The sequence below is a fragment of the Anguilla anguilla genome, chromosome 14 (assembly GCF_013347855.1).
Source record: "Anguilla anguilla isolate fAngAng1 chromosome 14, fAngAng1.pri, whole genome shotgun sequence".
Taxonomy (NCBI): domain Eukaryota; kingdom Metazoa; phylum Chordata; class Actinopteri; order Anguilliformes; family Anguillidae; genus Anguilla; species Anguilla anguilla.
Window position 1 is genome coordinate 18201318 of NC_049214.1, and position 19750 is coordinate 18221067.

At 40.6% G+C, this 19750-nt stretch overlaps 2 protein-coding genes across 4 annotated transcripts; one reads left to right on the forward strand and one right to left on the reverse strand.

Moving 5' to 3' along the window:
- Positions 1 to 168: 168 nt before the first annotated feature.
- Positions 169 to 12425, reverse strand: morn5 (MORN repeat containing 5). Of its 2 annotated transcripts, none has more exons than XM_035391932.1 (5): positions 12117 to 12425; positions 10032 to 10179; positions 8239 to 8350; positions 7835 to 7966; positions 169 to 2152 (listed from the first exon to the last, which is right to left on the reverse strand). In XM_035391932.1, the coding sequence occupies exons 1-5, from the start codon at positions 12161 to 12163 to the stop codon at positions 2073 to 2075; spliced, it is 519 nt and encodes a 172-aa protein (XP_035247823.1). In that variant the 5' UTR covers positions 12164 to 12425; the 3' UTR covers positions 169 to 2072. The 2 variants fall into 2 exon arrangements, with proteins under 2 accessions (XP_035247823.1, XP_035247824.1); XM_035391933.1 differs by lacking the exon at positions 12117 to 12425 and adding an exon at positions 11892 to 12097.
- Positions 12426 to 12430: 5 nt separating this feature from the next.
- On the forward strand, positions 12431 to 18518 carry ndufa8 (NADH:ubiquinone oxidoreductase subunit A8). Of its 2 annotated transcripts, XM_035391930.1 has the most exons (5): positions 12447 to 12500; positions 12608 to 12680; positions 13482 to 13645; positions 17570 to 17735; positions 18218 to 18518. In XM_035391930.1, the coding sequence occupies exons 2-5, from the start codon at positions 12630 to 12632 to the stop codon at positions 18353 to 18355; spliced, it is 519 nt and encodes a 172-aa protein (XP_035247821.1). In that variant the 5' UTR covers positions 12447 to 12500; positions 12608 to 12629; the 3' UTR covers positions 18356 to 18518. The 2 variants fall into 2 exon arrangements, with proteins under 2 accessions (XP_035247820.1, XP_035247821.1); XM_035391929.1 differs by having other exon boundaries at positions 12431 to 12680.
- The last annotated feature ends 1232 nt before the right edge of the window (positions 18519 to 19750 follow it).

Consider the following 19750-nt stretch of genomic DNA (forward strand, 5'->3'; position numbering starts at 1 on the left):
CTTCACGGGTCAGTGTGCACATTAATGACTGCACCGCTGATCCTGCTGCCATCACACACAGGAAGCTACTGTCAGCTTGCATCATGGGATTGATCAGGTACCCAAGGTTTCAAAGGGAAACTGTGAGTACTGACAGTGTGCATACATACACATGCATGGGCGCGCGCACACACACACACACAACCTTTAATGCACATTTCATAAAGCCAAATAACTTATATTATTTGCCATTTAAGAGTAATATTTATAGATGCCATTATGGAGTGCAGGCCTAATGGACCAAATTTCCTCTTTATGTGTTAAATGGGAAACAATTTCATATCCTCGTATTATCCTTTTGGACAATACAGCACATATAGCTATTGCATCGACCAGCCACTTGGTTTGCTTTCAGAAAGCCTTTAAAAGAAATGATCTGAAATTGATTACACTGAGCGGCACCACTCAAGACTGTACCTTCACTGTGCTGAACAGAAGAACAAAACAGATAAATAGAGGACTCTCTACCCATTAGAAGCACATGACATTATTTTTGCTTAACTGATCAATTTCTAACTGGTCATTTTCACTCTCCTTTCAACAGTATTTAAGTGCTTCAAGTGCTTCATCTATTTTTTCTGTTACTTGCAGCATAGTATATTTATAGTGAACAACAGGTAATGACTTATCCATTAGTCCAGCCAAGGCTAAAGCAAATAGAACATTAAAGGTAGGCTTCATAAACAAATAACAAATGTACAGTCTAACACAATACAGCATATTTTATCTTATACATCATAAACATAAATGCCATTTGTGCCTTTGGTTCGCAGTTGTTAACATTCATCTGATACGTAGGTCACAACTGTTCTGTATGCATTTGCTAAAATTTCTATAAACTCAAATCTACTCATATCTTTCACCCAACACTAGATGGTTATTTATTAAAATATGAAATCTATTTTAAAGGTGTGGGACCCACTACTATGCAGTTGACACATCTTAAATAAAAGAATCCCCCTTTCATGTTGATTATATGTGTTGATTATTGATCAAGTGTGAGGCAGACATCTAAGTAGTAGAGCAATGTTTCAAAGAGCTTACATCAACCACACAATAACATGCTGGTGCTGTTTGAGGACCAGAATTTCATTTCAATGCATGAAAAAAATGCACTTATGTTTTTTTTTTGCAAAGGTAAGAACACATTGTATGAAATATTTTTTTTTTTCAGACATTTTTAACTGGTCGCACTATTGTCAGTGCTCACATACTTGCAGTGTGATACTACTTTAGTTTTCGCAAATCAACACTTGTAAAGTCTGTGAGCCTTCAATGTTGTATTATATAATAAATATTTGTATGAAGTGATAAAAAAGGGAAATAGCAGAAGCATTTATATGCATTTTTCAGTGCCACAGAAAGTCCCAGATGCAAAAACACATAACTCCACTGTTGTGAATAGCTACTAAACATCTGGAACTAAATCTACACATAAATATTGTATTACATATATTTAACTAAGATCAACCATTATAGATATAATAAATTGCTTGTCCCCTGAAACCATTGCTAGACAATTGTTTAATCTGTACTCTGCTTTTTTAAAATTACTGAACCAGATGACGTTCCTTAACGGTGATGCCAACCATCCTGTCAAAAAATGTTTTCTGTCTAAACAGCGCATCTGATAAAGCTGCAGCCTGCCGTGATTGGTTGGAAGATTTACCTAACTCCATACTGTAAACAGTTTATGCCTTACTGCCCTTCAGAGTGGAGTACAGGCCTTGCAAATAATCCACATGAAACAGAATCCAAGGAGGTTGTATTATATACTGTACGGTGTCTTTGTCAGGCCACATTTAGTGTGTTCCGTTCTGGGTTCCACACTATAGGAAGGTTTCTGGAATTTTCAGTTTTGTTCCGCCCCCACACCAAAGCATTCCGATTTACCGTCAGGAGTTTTATTACAGTGAGGGCAAACCTCTTCTGCGGAACATAGCTGATTACAATTGAAAAGCACAATGTCTATTTGTATGAGATCAGAATGACGCAGTCCCGCTTTGTCATAGGTTCCCTCAGCTCTCAGGCGTTTACTTCCTGGACGCATGTCCCACAACCTCATCCCAGCCCTTCCGACAGGTGCGAACAATCCACTCATGTTCACCATCATCTGCAAGGAGAAATGACAAAGAACATCCAAGAATTAGTTTATTCATTTACTGCTGCTTTACCGAGAACTCAATTCTTATTTGTAAATGTGAGAAACACATATTTTTGTCATTTTAAAAAAATTGTACAACAGTGTAATAAATGCTGATCTTGCCATTGCTATTCTTACAGTACTTCCTTTTCATAATAGCAGTTAAAAATAGCAATACATCACCAACTTGACTTTCTAGGGTTTACTATTAGCTATATTACTATTTAAAGTATGTATACTGTCTACTCTAACCAAACACCTTTATATGATATTTCGGTCTAAATCTGTGGTAACAAGAATTATTTGGGATGTAGCCAATCCCGACACAGTGGCCCTCTGCACTTAACAAATCAATCACCGGGAGAACCGAACAGTAGTTTCCTTTTGAAGCATGATTTGCGGAGTAAAAACAGTAGATAATACTGTTTTTCCATAGTTAGCACTGAAAGGAGTTGCTAATTGCAGAGCGAGAGGTAGGGCCTTTCTGTGGGGCCTGAATCGCAGAGCGCAGCTGCACGCACTTGAGCGCTCACCCCGGGTACAAGGCGGACTGCTCCATTGTTGCGAACAGGTCTTAAGCTCTTCTCTGATTGTCAGTAATTGCCTGCGATGGCCCTAACTGCCTCTCCACTCGCCTCGCGCCACTCTACCTGGCTCCCACGTGCGCCAATTCAAATCACGGTCTGCGAAGCAGCAGCTGCATGCTAAGTCGCTAACGAAACGTCTCGCCATTCTGTCGGGCTCTCTGCCTCCGAGGCAACGAGGTCACGCTCAAGAAGAACATTTCATCACTATTTTAAACCAATTAATACCTCTGCTTCCCCTGTCGCTGGCCAGCGTCTGACCGCAATTACCCAGAGTGTGCATGCTAATAAGCCAGATCGCATTTTCATGCATTTTTACATTCGCTACAATCGGCTCCACAAAAAGGCAGTGATCGTTTTATTCTTCTTTAGAACCGAAACACAGCTCAATTTATTGAAGCTTACATATGATTCTATTTTGTTTCGTTTTTTTTTTTTTGCCTTATTCCTCTGGATATAATCTTAATTAGGTAAGTAAAGCTTAAATGGATATTCTGTTCTTCTAAATTCTGTAACATACTGTTTTCTCATTCATTCTCAATCAATAAAAATAATAAAGTAATTCCTTGTGCCACAGGATGTTGTCGAAAAATCTCTTAAGTTTCCATGTAATGCATGGTTATAGAAACTAGTAGCCTAGAAACTAGTTTAAAAAAATGGTAATTTTTATGTTCTGAGAGCCAACAAAAACTGGGCCAAAAAGGCAGAGACAGGCAGACAGACAAGAGTAGCAGGGGTAAGTAATGTAAACCGGAATGTGACTAAGACTAAAATCCAGTCAATGTCACTAGTCAAATAGAGGACTCAAATAGATCTGACTCTGACCCCTCCGCATGTTAATTTGGACCACATTGAGACTAAGACCAACTGGAAATTAATTAATTGCACATACGTGCCAACTGGCACATTTTAGAACACAGTACAGGAAAATGGTAACGGTGCCTTGTTAAAACACGTTTATCTTAATCCCTTAAATACATCCAAAAGGAAAAGTGCTTCCTTCCAAAGCAGGACTGTTCCTCCTTTAATGGAGCTGAGACCACCTTGCCCATTACTATTTTTACACTGACCAGAAGATTTGTTTTTTGGGATCACGTCGTGAAAATGTAAACCATATCACAAGCAGTGGACTTTCCTTTGTAGAAAGTACCACTTTCAGCAAACAAACAGATTATACTGATACTGCCTTTTCAAAATCTTAATTTCGACTCACAATAGAATTGCCAGGGCTCAAGATTTGTTGGCTGTGAGATATTTTGAATGTGAAATGAGTTTCAAAGGAACAATTACCTAAGAAGCCGGAAGCCACAAAGAAAACACAATAATAGGTCTTCCAGGTACTTAAAGAACTGATCACTGCTAAATTAAAGCGAGACTGAGGATCAATGCATACACAGAAACACTGTCGTATTGAACAGAAAAACAAAACCCCAGCCTTCTCTTTCTACAGAGGCTGCTGCGCTGTACAAGGTCACCAGTAACAGGGCCATTTTTCTTGTTGATGTCATGCACACAGTGTTCTTTCATGATTTGCGGGCTGAATGAATTGCCTCGATATTTACACTACGACCACTGTTTGTATCTCAGGTCTATTTCCTGGATACAGCATGATTCATTCTTACAATGGTTATTCACGGGAGGTCAACTGCTAAATTCAACAACAAAAAAGAAAAGCATGCTGATCTTTGCCACCGTGTCTCTTTGCGGTTTACTTTCATGCAGGATATTTTCTGAAATTTCCAAAGTTCTCCTTCTGATCCTCAAATCCCTTTCAGTATTACCCACAGCTAGGATAATGGGAGGGGCTTGGCTACAGCCATCTTCAAGTTACAAGTTCTTTGGTCTCTGCTGTTTATCAGGGAAATCGTCCATCATTCTTCCATAAGATTCTCAGAGAAGTGAAACACAGAGGTCTCATTTTACAGTTTTCAAGCATGTTATTTATATTTTTTATCTTTTTTTTCTGTTTCCAAATGACATCATTTGTCGGTGTTTTGGAGCCCAGCAGCAGAGGGGTGAAGGTTAATATGTGAGAGGGTGAGTGGGAGGAGACTGAGCTCAACGTCCCAGTGAGGCCGTTGCATGCGTCCCTGGGCAAGGGGCCAGCTCTCCTCATGGCCCCGCGCTGCCACTCCCAGACCTGAGAAGGGGCCGTGTCACTTTGGCCTAACCCCTCTCCCCACGGCTGCTGTGTAAAGAGATTCCTGAGGGCTTCCTCCCATCTGCTTTTGTTGCTTTTCAGGACTTGGCCCACAGCCTGGGCATTTCCTTGGCCCTTCCTGCCCAGCCCAGGAGCTGCTCTCTGGGCCGGCTCCCTGTCATTCCCTGCCCCTTCCCCTCCATTCCTTTGTCCTGCAGCTGCGGCCAGACTCTTCCTCTCCTCCCCTGACCCCCCCCCCCCCACCCCCCACCCCAACAGAGAAACTCCTCTCCACCTCCACTAAGCGTTGTTCCCTTACACTCTCGCTCAGGAGGGAAGCCACTGGCAATAAATCCTTTCTTCACACCCATTTTGACAAATGTGTCTTCAGCAAAGATAAAAAATAAACCCAAAAATAAAGAGTGCTTTCAGTACAAGGGGATGCAAGGTAATATCAATGTCCACTGAAAACCCTGACTCATAATCTGAGATTGCCGTATAATTGTTCAGGTTGAAACACCTCCACACTGAATGCCATGGAATATACCTTTCATCTGACAGTTCTGTGCCGCTAAGTTTGTGCATCTGAAGTTCCTGCAGCTTGCTTTCGGCCATTGGGGGGGGCAATCCAGCCATAGACCGTGTCTTTTTTATCTGATTTGTCTAATCTGACTGGAGCTGCAGTGATTAAATGCTCTGTGATGGTTTCTGATGCTACAGGGACAGCATGCCCTAACTGCTTTTGATTAAATATTTCCTGTCAAATAATGTAAAATAAAGAAACTAAAAACAAGATTTTATACACATCTTGGCACTGTTGCTGATAATACGGCCTCTCTGTCTTTCCACCAATAACAGCACGGTGCCTCTTCCAAATCATAACTGAACTGTACTTAACCAATGGCAAGTGAGAACAAATCTTCATGCATGTATTTATTTTCTCTTTAGAATTTGCATGCTTCTTTCTTGTTTCTGGCCTGTGCAAACTAATGCATTAAATACACTTAGTCTCTCATGCTGAATTGTCTGTGCTGTTAGGTTGTGCTCTGTGCACAGTTCTGGTATCTATGATGCTAGGTAGTGCTCTGTGTCATGTTGCAGTTAGGTAGTCAGGACAGGGTTTCCCAAACTTTGAGGTGGTGGTCACAGTTTGGCTGCCCACTCACTATGGTGGTCCCCAAAGCCAAGTAGAAATTTAATGAAGTACTGAATGCTAATCACAAGTTGATATGAGTTCATATATATGTACAGAGAGAATATTACAGGTATGAGAATTGTTGGAAACATGTTTGTCCTAACAGGTGGGTTCACGTGAAAGAGTTTTTGTAGGCTATTTTCCACACGTGTAGATCATGTGTAGTTGCCCAATGGGGAAAAACAATGAATTGAACAACTAATTAAGCATTGTTGAGATAAGTCCCCAAAATTTGAGGGACAAAGTATACTGTTGTAAAAAATAAATGAACATATTTTTACAACAGCAAAAAATGTTCACAAATCATTTTTGGTATCACTTTCTAAGAATAGTCATTCATAAGACCCTGGTCATACATAACTTTATATGCACGCCTAAGAACCTTCATATGGATGACACAGATATTCAGAAATTCTTATCCTGCTGACACCTGGAAGAAAAAGGTTTACGTATTTCATTTTTTGACACAATACAAGAGTATTGGGTGACAAAAACATGCGGCATGTTTATTTTATTTTTATTCACTGTCTCTTGGAGTATAGGTTTCAGCATATGTATATATATATATATATATATATATATATATATATGATTCTGGATATTAAGATGAGAGACTCAAAAATGAATTGCTAGGCTTAAGGATGTTAGGTGAATAACTACAAATTGAAATTTGGTTGTGTCATAGTAATGTCACTTGCTGTATTAGTGACGAGGCAACACAGCATATGCCTATACATTAACTGACGTTTATGTAGTGTGTATGAAGGTGATATGTACTGCTTATAAAGCTATTATATTGCTCTTATTAAGGATCATTCACAGAAAGTATCACCAAATTTAAAGTATATTAAATGTACAGATCAAAATAAAGATCAGAATTTAAGTCCATCAAACCAAGTAACTGAGACCTCACATGGAATGAAAACTAGCACACAATAGGTGTTCCCCTAGGCAAGGGGCGGGGAAAACACTGCTTTAGACTTTCTGCACATAGCACATTTACCGTGGACACAATACAACCGGAGATTCCCTGCCAAACCCCCAGAGCCATTGGCAAGGCCTGGCAGAGCTGCCCTCCTGCCTGAACCCGCCCCCTGCAGGCCCTCACAGCCAGTGGGTCCGGTCCCCCAGCGCAGCTGCAGCGGGCAGATTAAAACCGCAGCCATTCCTAATCCATGACATCGCCTGGCGCTGCGCGGCTACGAAGCGCTGGCATCCAGATCAGAATTCCTCTCTGAAAACCTGACAAACTAGATTTTCCTCAAATCAATGGTCCCGCGTTGGCCATTCAATGGGGGGAAATGTGTTTTATATTTTCTTTTGGAAAAAAAAAAAAATCTTTAATGACTGCAGTACAGAAGCATGCACAGTCAAGGGAGGGCATGAAGCTAAATTGACATGAAAGAAATCCCGAGTGGCATAAGTTCTATATTTCAATAATTTCCTGTTGGGGGTACTTACCTAATACATTTATACCTCTGGAACACTGATCATACCTGTATTTTTTCCACGTCATGCAAATTAAATCATAATACGTTCTTTGGCCCTTAATGAATGTAAACCATAAGTATGAAAGGAATACTTTCATTTTGCTTGTTCCGTTTCATGGTTTTTGTTAAAAAGGGGGAACTGCAATCACCATACACTGGGAGAGAGCTTGTTCAAACAGTCGCTATAGAGTGAAACTGAGTCAGCTTTAACTCAAACAGCAATGAAGAACCGGGTCCTCTCACCTGCATTCCTAAGGAAACTGTGTTTGTAGTCAGAGATGACCCGGGTCTGGGGATTGTAGAAGCCATCTCCACAGTCGTAGCAGCCTTCGGGGATGACACGTGGTGGGTCCAGGTTGGTCAGCTGGGACTCCCCTGCAAGGCCACGCAGGAAAATTCTGTGTTAAAAAGTTACCTTGGGGCTTCCAGTTCTTTTCTATGCACCCACATTCATTTTCACTTTTTGATGGAGCATACTGTGAGATTGCTCTATACATGTTATGCAAATCATAATATACAAGAAGCATTTTGAATATAGAAGGGAGAACAGCAAAGATAATATTGGAACACTATAAAACGATAAAAGCATGAATGAGGTTAAGACTAGGCCTATCTGGTTTGGGGGTAAAATATTTCTGTGACCTCACCTGCTGGTTTCAGTCCATTACACACTTCTGTGTAGAACCGTCTGTCACAGCCATTACAGTACTCCCAATCACTCTCCTGGTACTCCAGTCCATCAGCAAAGGTGTATTTCCCCTGTAGCCAACACATGCGCTGTTTGCCCAGCAACACAGTCTAGAGTGCATTATCCAAGAGCTCTGTTCCTTATCAAAATGGATGTTCTAATAGATTGCAGTACCTCTGTGACAAGGTATGAACAAGCTTCATTCACACATTCATTTTGGTGTAGTACATTAGATGCTGAATTCTATTATTCTATTTAAAGGTGAAGCAAGTTGAACTTTTGCAGTTAGAGCACACTATAACCGATCCTGAGGCAGACCTTTTTAAGTTTCACTAAAAGCTCGATAGGCTAGTGGGATGAATGTCGTGTGTTTGGCTATGATCATTGAAACTTTTTAATGGACCGCAGTTGTAATTAGTATGGTTGACTGTGCTTAACACTAACCCTAACCCAAACCTAACCCTAACCCTAGCTGAAACCCTAACCCGAGCCCTAGCAGTCATCCTAAAATTAACCCTAACCCTAGCTGTAACCCCAACCCTAACCCTAACCCTAGCTGTAACCCTAACCCTAACCCAAACTCTAACCTTAACCCTAGCTGTAACCCTAACCCTATCCCTAAACCTAGCTGTAACCCTAACCCTAACCCTAGCTGTAACACTAACCCTAACCCTAGCTGTAACCCTAACCCTAACTGTTACCCTAACCCTAACCCTAGCTGTAACCCTAACCCTACCTCTAGCTGTAACCTTTACCCTAACCCTAGCTGTAACACTAACCTTAGGCGCAACCCTAACCCTAACCCTAACTGTAACCCTAACCCTAACCCTAACTGTAACCCTAACCCTAACCATTACCCTAACTCTAACCCTAACCCTAGCTGTAACACTAACCTTATCCCTAGCTGTTACCCTAACCCTAACCATTACCCTAACTCTAACCCTAGCTGTAACCCTAACCCTAACTGTAACACTAACGTTATCCCTAGCTGTAACTCTAACCCTAACCCTAGCTGTACCCCTAACCTTAACCCTAACCCTAGCTGTAACCCTAACCTCCTAGCAACCTCCTAGAACACCCTAGCAACTGCATACAACACCCTAGCAACCATCTAGAACACCAGAGCAACCTCATAGAACACCATAGCAACCAGCTATTAACTCCCTAGCAACCCAACACCCTAGCAACTGCCTAGAACTCCACAGCAACCACCAAGCAACACCCTAGCAACCACTTAGAACACCCTAGCAACTGCCTAGAACACTATATCAACTACCTAGCAACACCCTAGAACTACATAGCAACCACCTAGCAACACCCTAACAACCACCTAGAACACCATGTCAACTACCTAGCATACGAAACCTGAAATACGTTGTCTTTTTCCAAAATAGTAATACTTAATACTTATATTGTAAGAATAATGTTTACATAATGTATAAAGGTCTGTTCAGCAGTCGACTTTGCATTGGCGGCAACCAGACTTCACAATTTCTGCAGGAATTGTCTAGTTATAAAAATAACTGGTTGTTATGTTGGCTGTAGCATGCATTAATTAATTATTTGAACTGTAACAGAACAGGAATGTCTTCCCCGTCTGGATCGCACTCATCTGAGGGGTACAGGAAATGAAGCTCTGTGGCTCTTGAGGCTCTGTGGCATATGAACAGGGATCAGATGACATGTCAGCCAGATGATGGGCTGCTGTGTTAGACCACAATCAAACACACACGCAGAATGCACACCGCACACCTGCTTTGATATTCCTTTTTCCCATGTTCCCTCGTATTTGCTTCCATTGGGAAAATACAGTACTCCCTTTCCGTGGAATGTACCATCCTTCATCTCTCCAACATATCTTGTCTCGGTTGGCAAAGTATACTCTCCCCTCCCTTCCATTCTGGAAAGGAGAGTGGTGTCAGATAGTAGAAGGGGAAGTCATATAGAGGGAAGACTAACAAAATTGAAAGTCCATTTTTGTGTTTCCAGGGACAAATTATGATGGGAGTGTAAGCTTCAATGTAATGAAGTGATGTAATTGCCAAATTCAAATTAAACTGATTCCAGATCATTTTACCATATTATTAGCATTTCAAGTAATATTCCAATGGCAGAATTCATGCTTTTCAGCTTCTCACAATTAAAAATGAATTCCCACTGGGAGGTGGTCATCACTCATGGCAGCATAACGAGTTGTTTCACACTTGAAAAAAAATATAGCCAATATTTGGAAAATAATTTCTACACTTAAACACTGTCTTATAATCAAATGGTGGAAATGGGAGTGATGCTCACTTTTCAACTTGGAAAATTTCCAACAAAAACATGAATTAGTCTATCTAGTATAAAGGGCTAGAACATAGACTGCTATAATTTTGTATTTGGTGAAAAATACAATAAAGAGGATGTCCCGAATAGTAAGCAAACGTTAGCCAGTATCTGATACAATTTTTCCCACAGCGCGCAGGAACTGGCACCATGGGCTATGCATGGCAAATTGTGGTCACTCACTCACAGACGACCTTTCAGGGACGTATATCTGGGACGCATGCGCAAGTGGTTCTTCGTTTAGTAGGACGCATGCGCAGGTGGTATGGCAGGACATTTTTAAGTACAGCTTTATCGCCTAACGTTACTTTAGCTAACCCTAACATGTTCGCGTTTCGCCTACTTTAGCTAACCTAGTTAGCGCGTATGGATTGCCTACTTTAGTTAACCTAGTTAGGGCGTATGGATGCTATCCTGCACGCATGAGTAGGAGTTCAGTTTATGTGCACACAGTAACATAATTTTTTTTTAAATACAACAAATAAAAGCAAGTAGTACATGTGCAGGTGAGATAAGAAGCTCAAAGAGCAATATCGAAACCTCACCGGTTATAAGATGCTATCCTGCACGCATCAGTAGGAGCTAAAGACACACAGCTACAACCACCGATAGAGATGCATGGACACACGGAGGACAACAAATAACGTTAAGGTAAGGACGTGCCCTAGATAGCTAGCTATATAGTACAGAGGGGAAAACGGAGCTTTAGAATCTTGCCAGCAGTGTATGCGCGTGAGCTCGACAACACATTTCTCATAGAAAAGGTAGTTTGTAGCCTTTTTTGTTCACTACAGTGGTGGTACAAGTGACAAGCAGTAACTGCTATTGTGCTGTTAACCTTCATTGATCGCCGTACAAGGTTCATGTAAAGTAGCTAGAACAATCTGACAGCACACCCATAAAAATGTACTGCGCATGCTCAATCGAACGATAAACGTGGAAAAACATTCGATTACAGTGAGCGTAATTTTCTGTCACACCCTCAATAAACGGGAAAATATTGAATTAAATCTTTTCAAGTTATATATTTTCTGAAACGTTATCGATTCCGCTTGGCCACAGTGAGTGAAACTAGGCGGCATGAGCATATAGTTTCTATGTAAATTACGTCAAAAGGATTCAGCCTTGTTGTTTGCTACCTAAACTTCACGGCACAGTCATTGCCGTTATCATGATTGTAGCATGAAGTGTCTATTTTCAAAATCCATTTAAACCATTCACAAATGACCTGGGACTTTGAAGTTATAAGGCGAGATGTATCAACTCTTCAGTGAAAATACTGACCTGATTATCAGTCAGAATTCTGAGAGAACCAACTGCCATATATGAGCGCGTAAAATCAACCAAAAAATATAGTTCGCCAAGTTGCGCCGTGGGTCTGGACCAGAGACTGTACGGTTTCGTGCAGCTTGCTGGCTATCTAGAATCAGCCGAGTTGCCAGTTTTACTCCGAGATTTTATTCGGAACAGTTTACGGGTTCAAATATCAACGGTGAAAAAAGAGTTTACCTGCCATTGTTGTAATCCCCATCATAACTGCTACCACAGAATTCCATATCTGGTAAATAAACGAGAAACGCTGTAAACCTGCCAAAATGTGTGTTTGCTTTGGTGCGAGTGTTTCCATAGCAACCGCAATCGGTGCGTAGAATTTGTCAACATTCAGGTTCGTGCCAAATATATATTTTTCTTTTTTCTAGATAATGTATCTGGTAAGCAAGCCAATGTGTTTGCAAAGTGTGTAGTCTTTGAAACACAAAAATAGTCATGATATAAACTTATTGTAGCAGCCATGATGACGACAGGGTGCTTATGTGTCTGTCGCGCACTAATGATGTCATGAAGGAGGTGGGATTGTATGCGTACGGTCTGTGGAGTGGATTGACCTTCTCTGTGAGGCCTTCCCCTTCTGTCTCACCGACCTTGTTTTTTTCAGACGGGGATAAAGTGTTCGCTAGAAACTGTTAGCCGACTTGTACATTTTTTATATTTTCTTTTAGCTGTTCCCAGACACGCTGTATCATGCCGGGTGTGGTAGAGATACCGACCCTAGATGAGCTGACTGTCGAGGAGGTAAATAACTAGACTAGCTAGCCGTAACTACTTAGCTAGCATATTTGCAGCTGCTTGCTTAGTTATGTTAAAAGTCTAACGTTAGTGATAGCTGGGTTAATTCATTTAGTTGTCTGTCATACATTTAAACTTTCTTGAAATTTCATTGCTGGTAAACGTAAATGGTTACGCTGTTTTTTTTTAATTTTATTTTTTACTTCATATTTACCTAACGCTAGCCATTCTGTTGAATTTTTGTTTTGCACTAAGTTAACATTGCATCACCGAGCGGTATTTCGGCTAAAGCCGGGTAGCTACTTGGAAAGACAAGTTAGCAGTGATAGACTTTCAAAAATGTTCATAGCAACCACAATAGTTAGACATTCTGCCTTTCATACTTGTCATAGGTTATTTTACCTAGTTTTTGATGTGGCCGTGACATGCAGCCTTAAATCGTGTAATACTATTTTTTCACAAACGCAACTATGTTAACAGTACCTAGCATCTATGCATGTTCAGCCGATGAGTGCATGCAACGTGCATTTATTGTTGTTATTATTATTATTATTATTATTATTATTATTGTTGTTGTTGTTGTTATTTTTACATCTGCCTGCCTAGTTGTATAATAATTTTTCCTGTCCAAATTTGAAATGCAACTCATTTGGGGTTTCAATTAAACATAAGCGTACTAATTTGAAAGTACTATTTGTTGCCAACTACACCACTACCGATTCTAAATGTTATGGAATCATTTTAGGAACTGAAAGTGTATGAAAGAGTTAACCATCACATTTATCCAAAAATGTCCATTTACACCAGGTGAACGTGTCCTCGTCTGTGCTGAAAGCCGCTGCCCACCACTATGGCTCGCAGTGTGACAAGGCCAACAAAGAGTTCATGTTGTGTAGGTGGGAGGAGAAGGACCCCAGGAAATGCCTGGACGAGGGAAGGAAGGTCAATGAGTGTGCACTGCAGTTCTTCAGGTACTTAAACCCATCCCAAGTGTCCTGTTGCATTTTCATAGTGGATTTAACTTGGACCAGGTTGAACAACACTTCGACTCTGGGTTCCCAAGTTTCTAAAATATGCTTTAAAATATATGCATCCTAGAAAGACGTAGAAAACACTGTCAGATGTATTCTTCAAATGTGTCCAAATAAATAAATAGATAAACTCAAGCAGACAAACTGCATCCATTTTCCTTACTACCTCACTAGCTTGATGTCACTCACCATCAAATCTTGCAAAATCAGTGTGCTGATAGCACTAACATATAGGATAGCTCACTGGTTTCTACATTAATTACGTTGCCAAACAAAACTCACTGTCCGCTGGATTGTGTGTGTTTGTATACACAAGCTATTTTAGAAATAATGTGCCTCAAAACATCCAAATTACTAACTTAGCCATGTAAATCAAGGTAGACCTGACATTGCATCAATTCTTGAAATGTATTGCATGCTTGAAAAATCATGGAAAATACAAACCTGATCTGAGTGGGAATTTTGTTGACTAAACAGATGGACGTGATCATGTAATTTTGTTTGTTTAATAAATATATAGTTAATTCCTGTCTAGTTATTATCAGAGTGTACATAGATATTGACGTTGAAAACCATGCTTTGTAATTGAATGTACGAATAATGATTTCATGTTTTGAAATTAAATCTCAAAAATGAGAGATTGAATCTGCACACTGGTAGCTGGTTTATGCCAATGTAATCTTTCACCTGAAAATGAACCATTTATTTGCAGCCGTAGGTAAGTATGTATTTAACGCTTCCTTTTTTCAGTAGACTGCCTTTTATCATGAATAATAATATGTATGCTTTTCTACATAACTGGATTAAAATAAGAATGGTTTTGCTGTCCATTGATGTTAATAGATGTATCAGAATTTAAGTCTTATTTTAGTATTAAGATCAGAGAACGCATACAAAATTGTAATTTTTGCAAGATTAAATGTCGCAGCAACTCATTTTATTGGATTTGTCTATTGTAGGAGCCATGGATATTTGTTATGCATTGTGTGCATTCCTGTTGCTTTTTTTGTTACAGTATTTTGTTGTAATTTACGGTTGTTGGGACGGCACGTGGGTTTACGTGGTTGATTAGATTTATTTCGCCTGAGAGCTAGAAACAGGCTGAGTGGGGACACATATTTTCTGTTGACTGCATGCATACACACACCATACCGCAAGAATCTACAATTATGGCACCAGAAGCCAGCACTGCAGTCTGATGGTCATTAAAATGGTAAAGCCTGTCATTGCGTCCGCTGTATTCAATAATAAACTGTCAAACATATTTTGGACTGGAATTGAACTTGGAGTACAGCGAGTCATACGGTGTTATTCCCTGTCTTAGCCTCTCAGTGACTGTTTTCTTTGTCTCCTGGGATCCTTACATCTGTTCTTATACATGTATCTTCATTTACATTTTCCTGTTTGAGCAACTGAATAACATACAGTTTGTGTTGAGACTGATGGAATGGAATTGGAAGTGCTTTGGAAAATAAGTATAAGTGATTATCACAAGGGGTTGTGTGTGTGGTGTGTTTTCAGAAAAATGACATTTCAGTCACTGAACTCCGCCCCCAGAGTAGTGTGCGTGAGCCGCTCATTCAGTCTTGTGGTGCCCACCCTTGCTTGCTTATCTGCAGATTGCCTTTTGATGGCTTGTTGCTTTAAGATGTGTTAGCTATCCAACAATGTGCTGTTATTTCCACTTGATGGAAATTTTGGAGCTGGATGTTTTGACTATGTCTTCAGACTGGAGTGAATAGGCTAATGTGCAAGTTAACCCACACGTGTGTGTTTTCCTACTTTTCCCTTCAGCTAACAAGCAAAGTCAAGAGGGTGCGGCTGTTTGTCAGATTGTGGAAATATAGGAACACTGTCTGGGATATATCAGTCTGAGCAGTGGCAGTAGTGTTTATCAAAGCGAATTTGCATTGATAAACTTAAACATTTATGTTCTCTGGACCAGTAATTATAAATAGTAGAATATGGAAAAAGTGTTTGAAGGCTTTCTGAAAATCGTCATGTGGCAAGTGTAGTAATGTGTTTTTTTGGGCTTGCTAGACAGAAGAAGAGACCAGGATTATGCCTGTAGTCAAAAGGCTTCAAGAATAGTAACCATTTGGGTATGTTATTTTCAGGCTTGTGTGTAAATTTTTTATTTTTTTTTTAAATGGGGGGGGGGGGGGGGGGGGCCGAAGGGGTTAAAGAAAATACCTTAAAATGTTCTGAGTGGTCCTTCATAAGAGCGCTACAGTTCCTTCATAAGCACTGCATAATCATTCATAAATGCTTATGTCAAAAACTACAGCTGTTCAAGACATCATACCATGACATACCAATGTATGAATGACATGTCTGAATGACAGAACAACATAGCACAACTTTGTGTGCTTAATAAAGAAGATAATAGCGTCAAAACATCTTGTGTCTCCAGCAGATTTTGATGTGGTCGTCTTCCAACAATTCCAAACCTAGAATTATTAATACCTGTTGCCATGACAGCACTATCAGTCCAAGGCTTGACACACAAGATGCTTGAAATGCTTGGGTTTGCTTGCAATGACAGACTGTCCAGCACTCTGTGAGACTGCTCCTACAAGAGACAAGGCAAAAGAGATATGTGAAATAAAGGTGGTTTAAATTTCATTCAGAGAAATTACTTGTTCTTGTTCATTTCCTTACTTTTAAAATATTTGAATGACTTTGCACATAATACAGAATGTAAAATGAATAATTGTTGTGGTCTTTTGTAAGAAACGACTCCCAGCCCAAGCTGGCTATACCTTGAGGTAATGGAAACACAATATTATTATCTGATGTGTATGTTTTTGGTCATATGAATACAAGCTGTACCATTTATCAGAAAATGTCATTTGTTTTGAATAGGTACCAATATTTTTTAAAAGGTTTTTCTTCATCAGATCATGCCACAAAATTGACATGCCTTTAAATGTATTTGAGCAGTTGAGATAAGGGCTGGCAAACACTGAATTGGCACACAAGTACTTGTTCTGGAGAAGATTTTTAAAAGTTTGTATTTTTTATGAGCTTTTCATCTCTGAGAAATGTATTGCATATGTAATGTACTGAGTTTTTGTTCAGTAGAAAAACTTTTAATGGTATATTTTTGTAGTATTTTGTTTATAACATGCAGTAACATGTTGGGATGTAGGCCTATTACCTGTTATTGCTTGGACAGCCCTTAATAAATAACTGCTTGTCCAGATATTCATTATCTTCCTATTTAGTGTCTAATTTAGCAAAGGTTGCCATGAGAAATGTGTCTCTTGAGCAACAGAACAATGAAATGGAGAGTATTAAGGGTGTGTTGATGTATTTGGGTGGTGGTGTGGCTATACAAGGGTATGAGTGCTGAATTATCTGAAACAGGAAGTGGTTAATTTTAAGTATTCACTCTGACAAACTAGGAGGAAGCAGTCACAGTTTTTGAAGCTCCCAAGTGTTGTCAAAAATGTTCACAGCAAGTTGAAGCATATAGGTTTGGGATGCCAGGGTTAGGAAACTGACAGCACATTAATTTGTCATTGTAGGAAGACATATTTTGAGAACAGCCAAAATGGTCACAGTTTTAGCAATGCAGAACTGGCATGGCAGTGAACCACCTGCTTGTGTGAGACAAGTCTTCAGTTGCTTTTTGAACTGTGCAGTCTCTCCGTGGCTTTATGGTATTTTCCAAATCAAACAGTTTCCTTGATTAACTGCTTGAAAATTGAGGTCTGGAGTTCCAGTGCATGTCATGCTTACTTTTAAACGACTTTTTATTTCAAATAAGATCCTTGAAAGCTTGGATCCCGTAGATGGCGGGTGCTGTTGAATATGTTCACTGGGTCGCTGTGCTGATTTACTGCTTTTTGCTTTTCACAGGCAGATTAAGGGGAACTGTGCAGAGTCCTTCACTGAATACTGGACCTGTCTGGATTACACCAACCTGGCAGAACTGCGCCAGTGTCGCAAACAGCAGAATGAGTTTGACAACTGTGTGCTGCAGAAACTGGGCTGGGAACGGCCTGAGTTGGGTGAACTGTCCAAGGTGAGAGACCATCTGTGCGCTCAGGCCACTGTTCTGATTCTCAGAGGTCAGCCGTACACGGTGATCAGGGCTAGTTTTAAAGCCTATCGGAACAATGTCACTTTCCTCATCCATTTTTCAATCTGCTGTCTTCACATCTAGCTGCGCACAGTGGGCCTGATTTACTAGGACCTTTAATATCTGCACTATCTTTTAAAGCATGCAAAACCAGTAATATGACCTGTGATTGGTCATGATATTTGTTTTGCACCAATCATTGGTTGTGTTGTTAGTTTTTCATGTGCTAAAAGGTTTTGCACCTACTAAAGGTTTTAGTAAGTCCGGCCCATTATGTTTTATTTGAATAAACTATACCAAATTTAAAGCAAACATACTTTTTGAATCCTGAGGACTGTTATACCTTTCAGCATTCAGTTTGTAATATCCATTGTTTGGCCGATCCCTTTTCTGGTCTGAAAATGTAACCCTTGTGCCTGTCTCAGGTGACCAAGGTGCAGACCTCTAGACCTGTACCTGAGAATGCGTATCATTCGAGGCCCAGACCCGAGCCAAACCCCGTGATCGAGGGCGAGCTTCAGCCAGCCAAACACGGCAGCCGTCTCTTCTTCTGGAGCTGGTGAAGCCCTGACCTGCCCTGCCACGCCCGACCCCACCATTCCTGCTGTCAAGTTCTGCACGGCTACCCTTGAGTCTTCTTGGGCCAGAGAGTGCATGACGCAGTTCCTGTTGTCTCAGACCATTTCTGTAATATTATTATAGAATAAAATATGAGTTTAAACTTTTGGAGAATGTGATCATTCATTAGCATCTGTGCCATTACTGTGACTTCATTGTGATCTGGCAGGATCACAAAATGTAATGTTCACTGTGCTAATCATTCATAATGTCCCCTTGGTTTCGATGCAAATCACAATTCCTTTACCCCGAAAGAAAATGCATCCCCAAGCGAGTGGCCTAATTTGCCCTGTTATTTGGTTGCAGCAGTGCTGCAGGAGAGTGCTCACCATTTCCGTTTGCTCTGACCCTTTGGTATTGACCTACTGTTCCTCTAACCCTGCCCTTTGAAAAAAAAAAAGTATGTCCATGAGGTAAGTCGTGTCTTGTTTTGGAGGCAATATCTTGCCTCCCGCCTTACCCCTGGGGTTATGTTTGAAGTTAAACCTGTTTTTGCATTGTGTCAGTGTCCTCTGGGATCTAGGGTCATTACCCACAGGCTGCGGCCAACACCCCCCTTCCCCTTCTTCCGTACTGCAACCTAGAGACTAGTCTCTGGAACAGAATGCTAGTTCAGTGCCAGAAGCTGTCCTTCCAGACCTGAGACTCTTTCCTTTTATGCTAATTCATTGACCGCTGGACTGGACTTCACAGCACTGTCTCTCTGGACTAGTCAATTTATCAATTTAAAAACTACATGCGTAACTTTACATCTGTTCTGTGAGATTACTTCTATGCCCAGCCGACAGTGTCTCCCATCCTTTGTAGTGCAAAATATGTGATATGACTAATAATATCTAAAGATATAGGAGTAGCTGATGCAGTGAAAAGCAAGCATATTAAATCAAAGTTAGCTGTAGCAAATTAAGCTTTCAGGGTTTTCCTGTGTGTGGGCAGGCACAATGCTGAAGTGATTGTGCCTCGTACCAGTCCATTGTCGTTTCACATAAAGTCTTTCCCTTTGAACCACTAGAGTGAGCTGATGTCGGCTTGCGGTGGGAGCCGTCTTAGCTGAATTCGACCTGACGTTTCCTTGGCAGGGGAGAGCGAAGGCACGTTCGATTTTCAGGGAGAGCCTGTCCCTGCCAGTAACGCGCATTACAAGCCTGGGGCCCTGCAGTTCATTAGAGTTTCAGATCAAGGGAAATGCAACACTGGGAGTCAGAAAGACCCAATGGTGTTCGATCACCCGGGTAAAGAAAGGCTTCTTAACTGTGGAAGTACAGGATAACCTGTAGGTATATTTTTACATTTAGGGGGAGACTTGATTGATGGGAGGTGGGACTGGAGCTGTGTAAACA

What these genes read in the sequence shown, in the direction of transcription:
- morn5 (XM_035391932.1), bottom strand. Translation starts at nt 12,163, where the DNA reads ATGGAATTCTGTGGTAGCAGTTATGATGGGGATTACAACAATGGCAG. An exon ending in AAAAAGGAATATCAAAGCAG is followed by an intron (nt 8,351 to 10,031) that starts GTGTGCGGTGTG and finishes TGTTGGCTACAG; the next exon opens with GGGAAATACACCTTTGCTGA. An exon ending in CAGTTTCCTTAGGAATGCAG is followed by an intron (nt 2,153 to 7,834) that starts GTGAGAGGACCC and finishes TTCTCCTTGCAG; the next exon opens with ATGATGGTGAACATGAGTGG.
- ndufa8 (XM_035391929.1), top strand. Translation starts at nt 12,630, where the DNA reads ATGCCGGGTGTGGTAGAGATACCGACCCTAGATGAGCTGACTGTCGAG. An exon ending in TGTGCACTGCAGTTCTTCAG is followed by an intron (nt 13,646 to 17,569) that starts GTACTTAAACCC and finishes TGCTTTTCACAG; the next exon opens with GCAGATTAAGGGGAACTGTG. An exon ending in AGTTGGGTGAACTGTCCAAG is followed by an intron (nt 17,736 to 18,217) that starts GTGAGAGACCAT and finishes TGCCTGTCTCAG; the next exon opens with GTGACCAAGGTGCAGACCTC.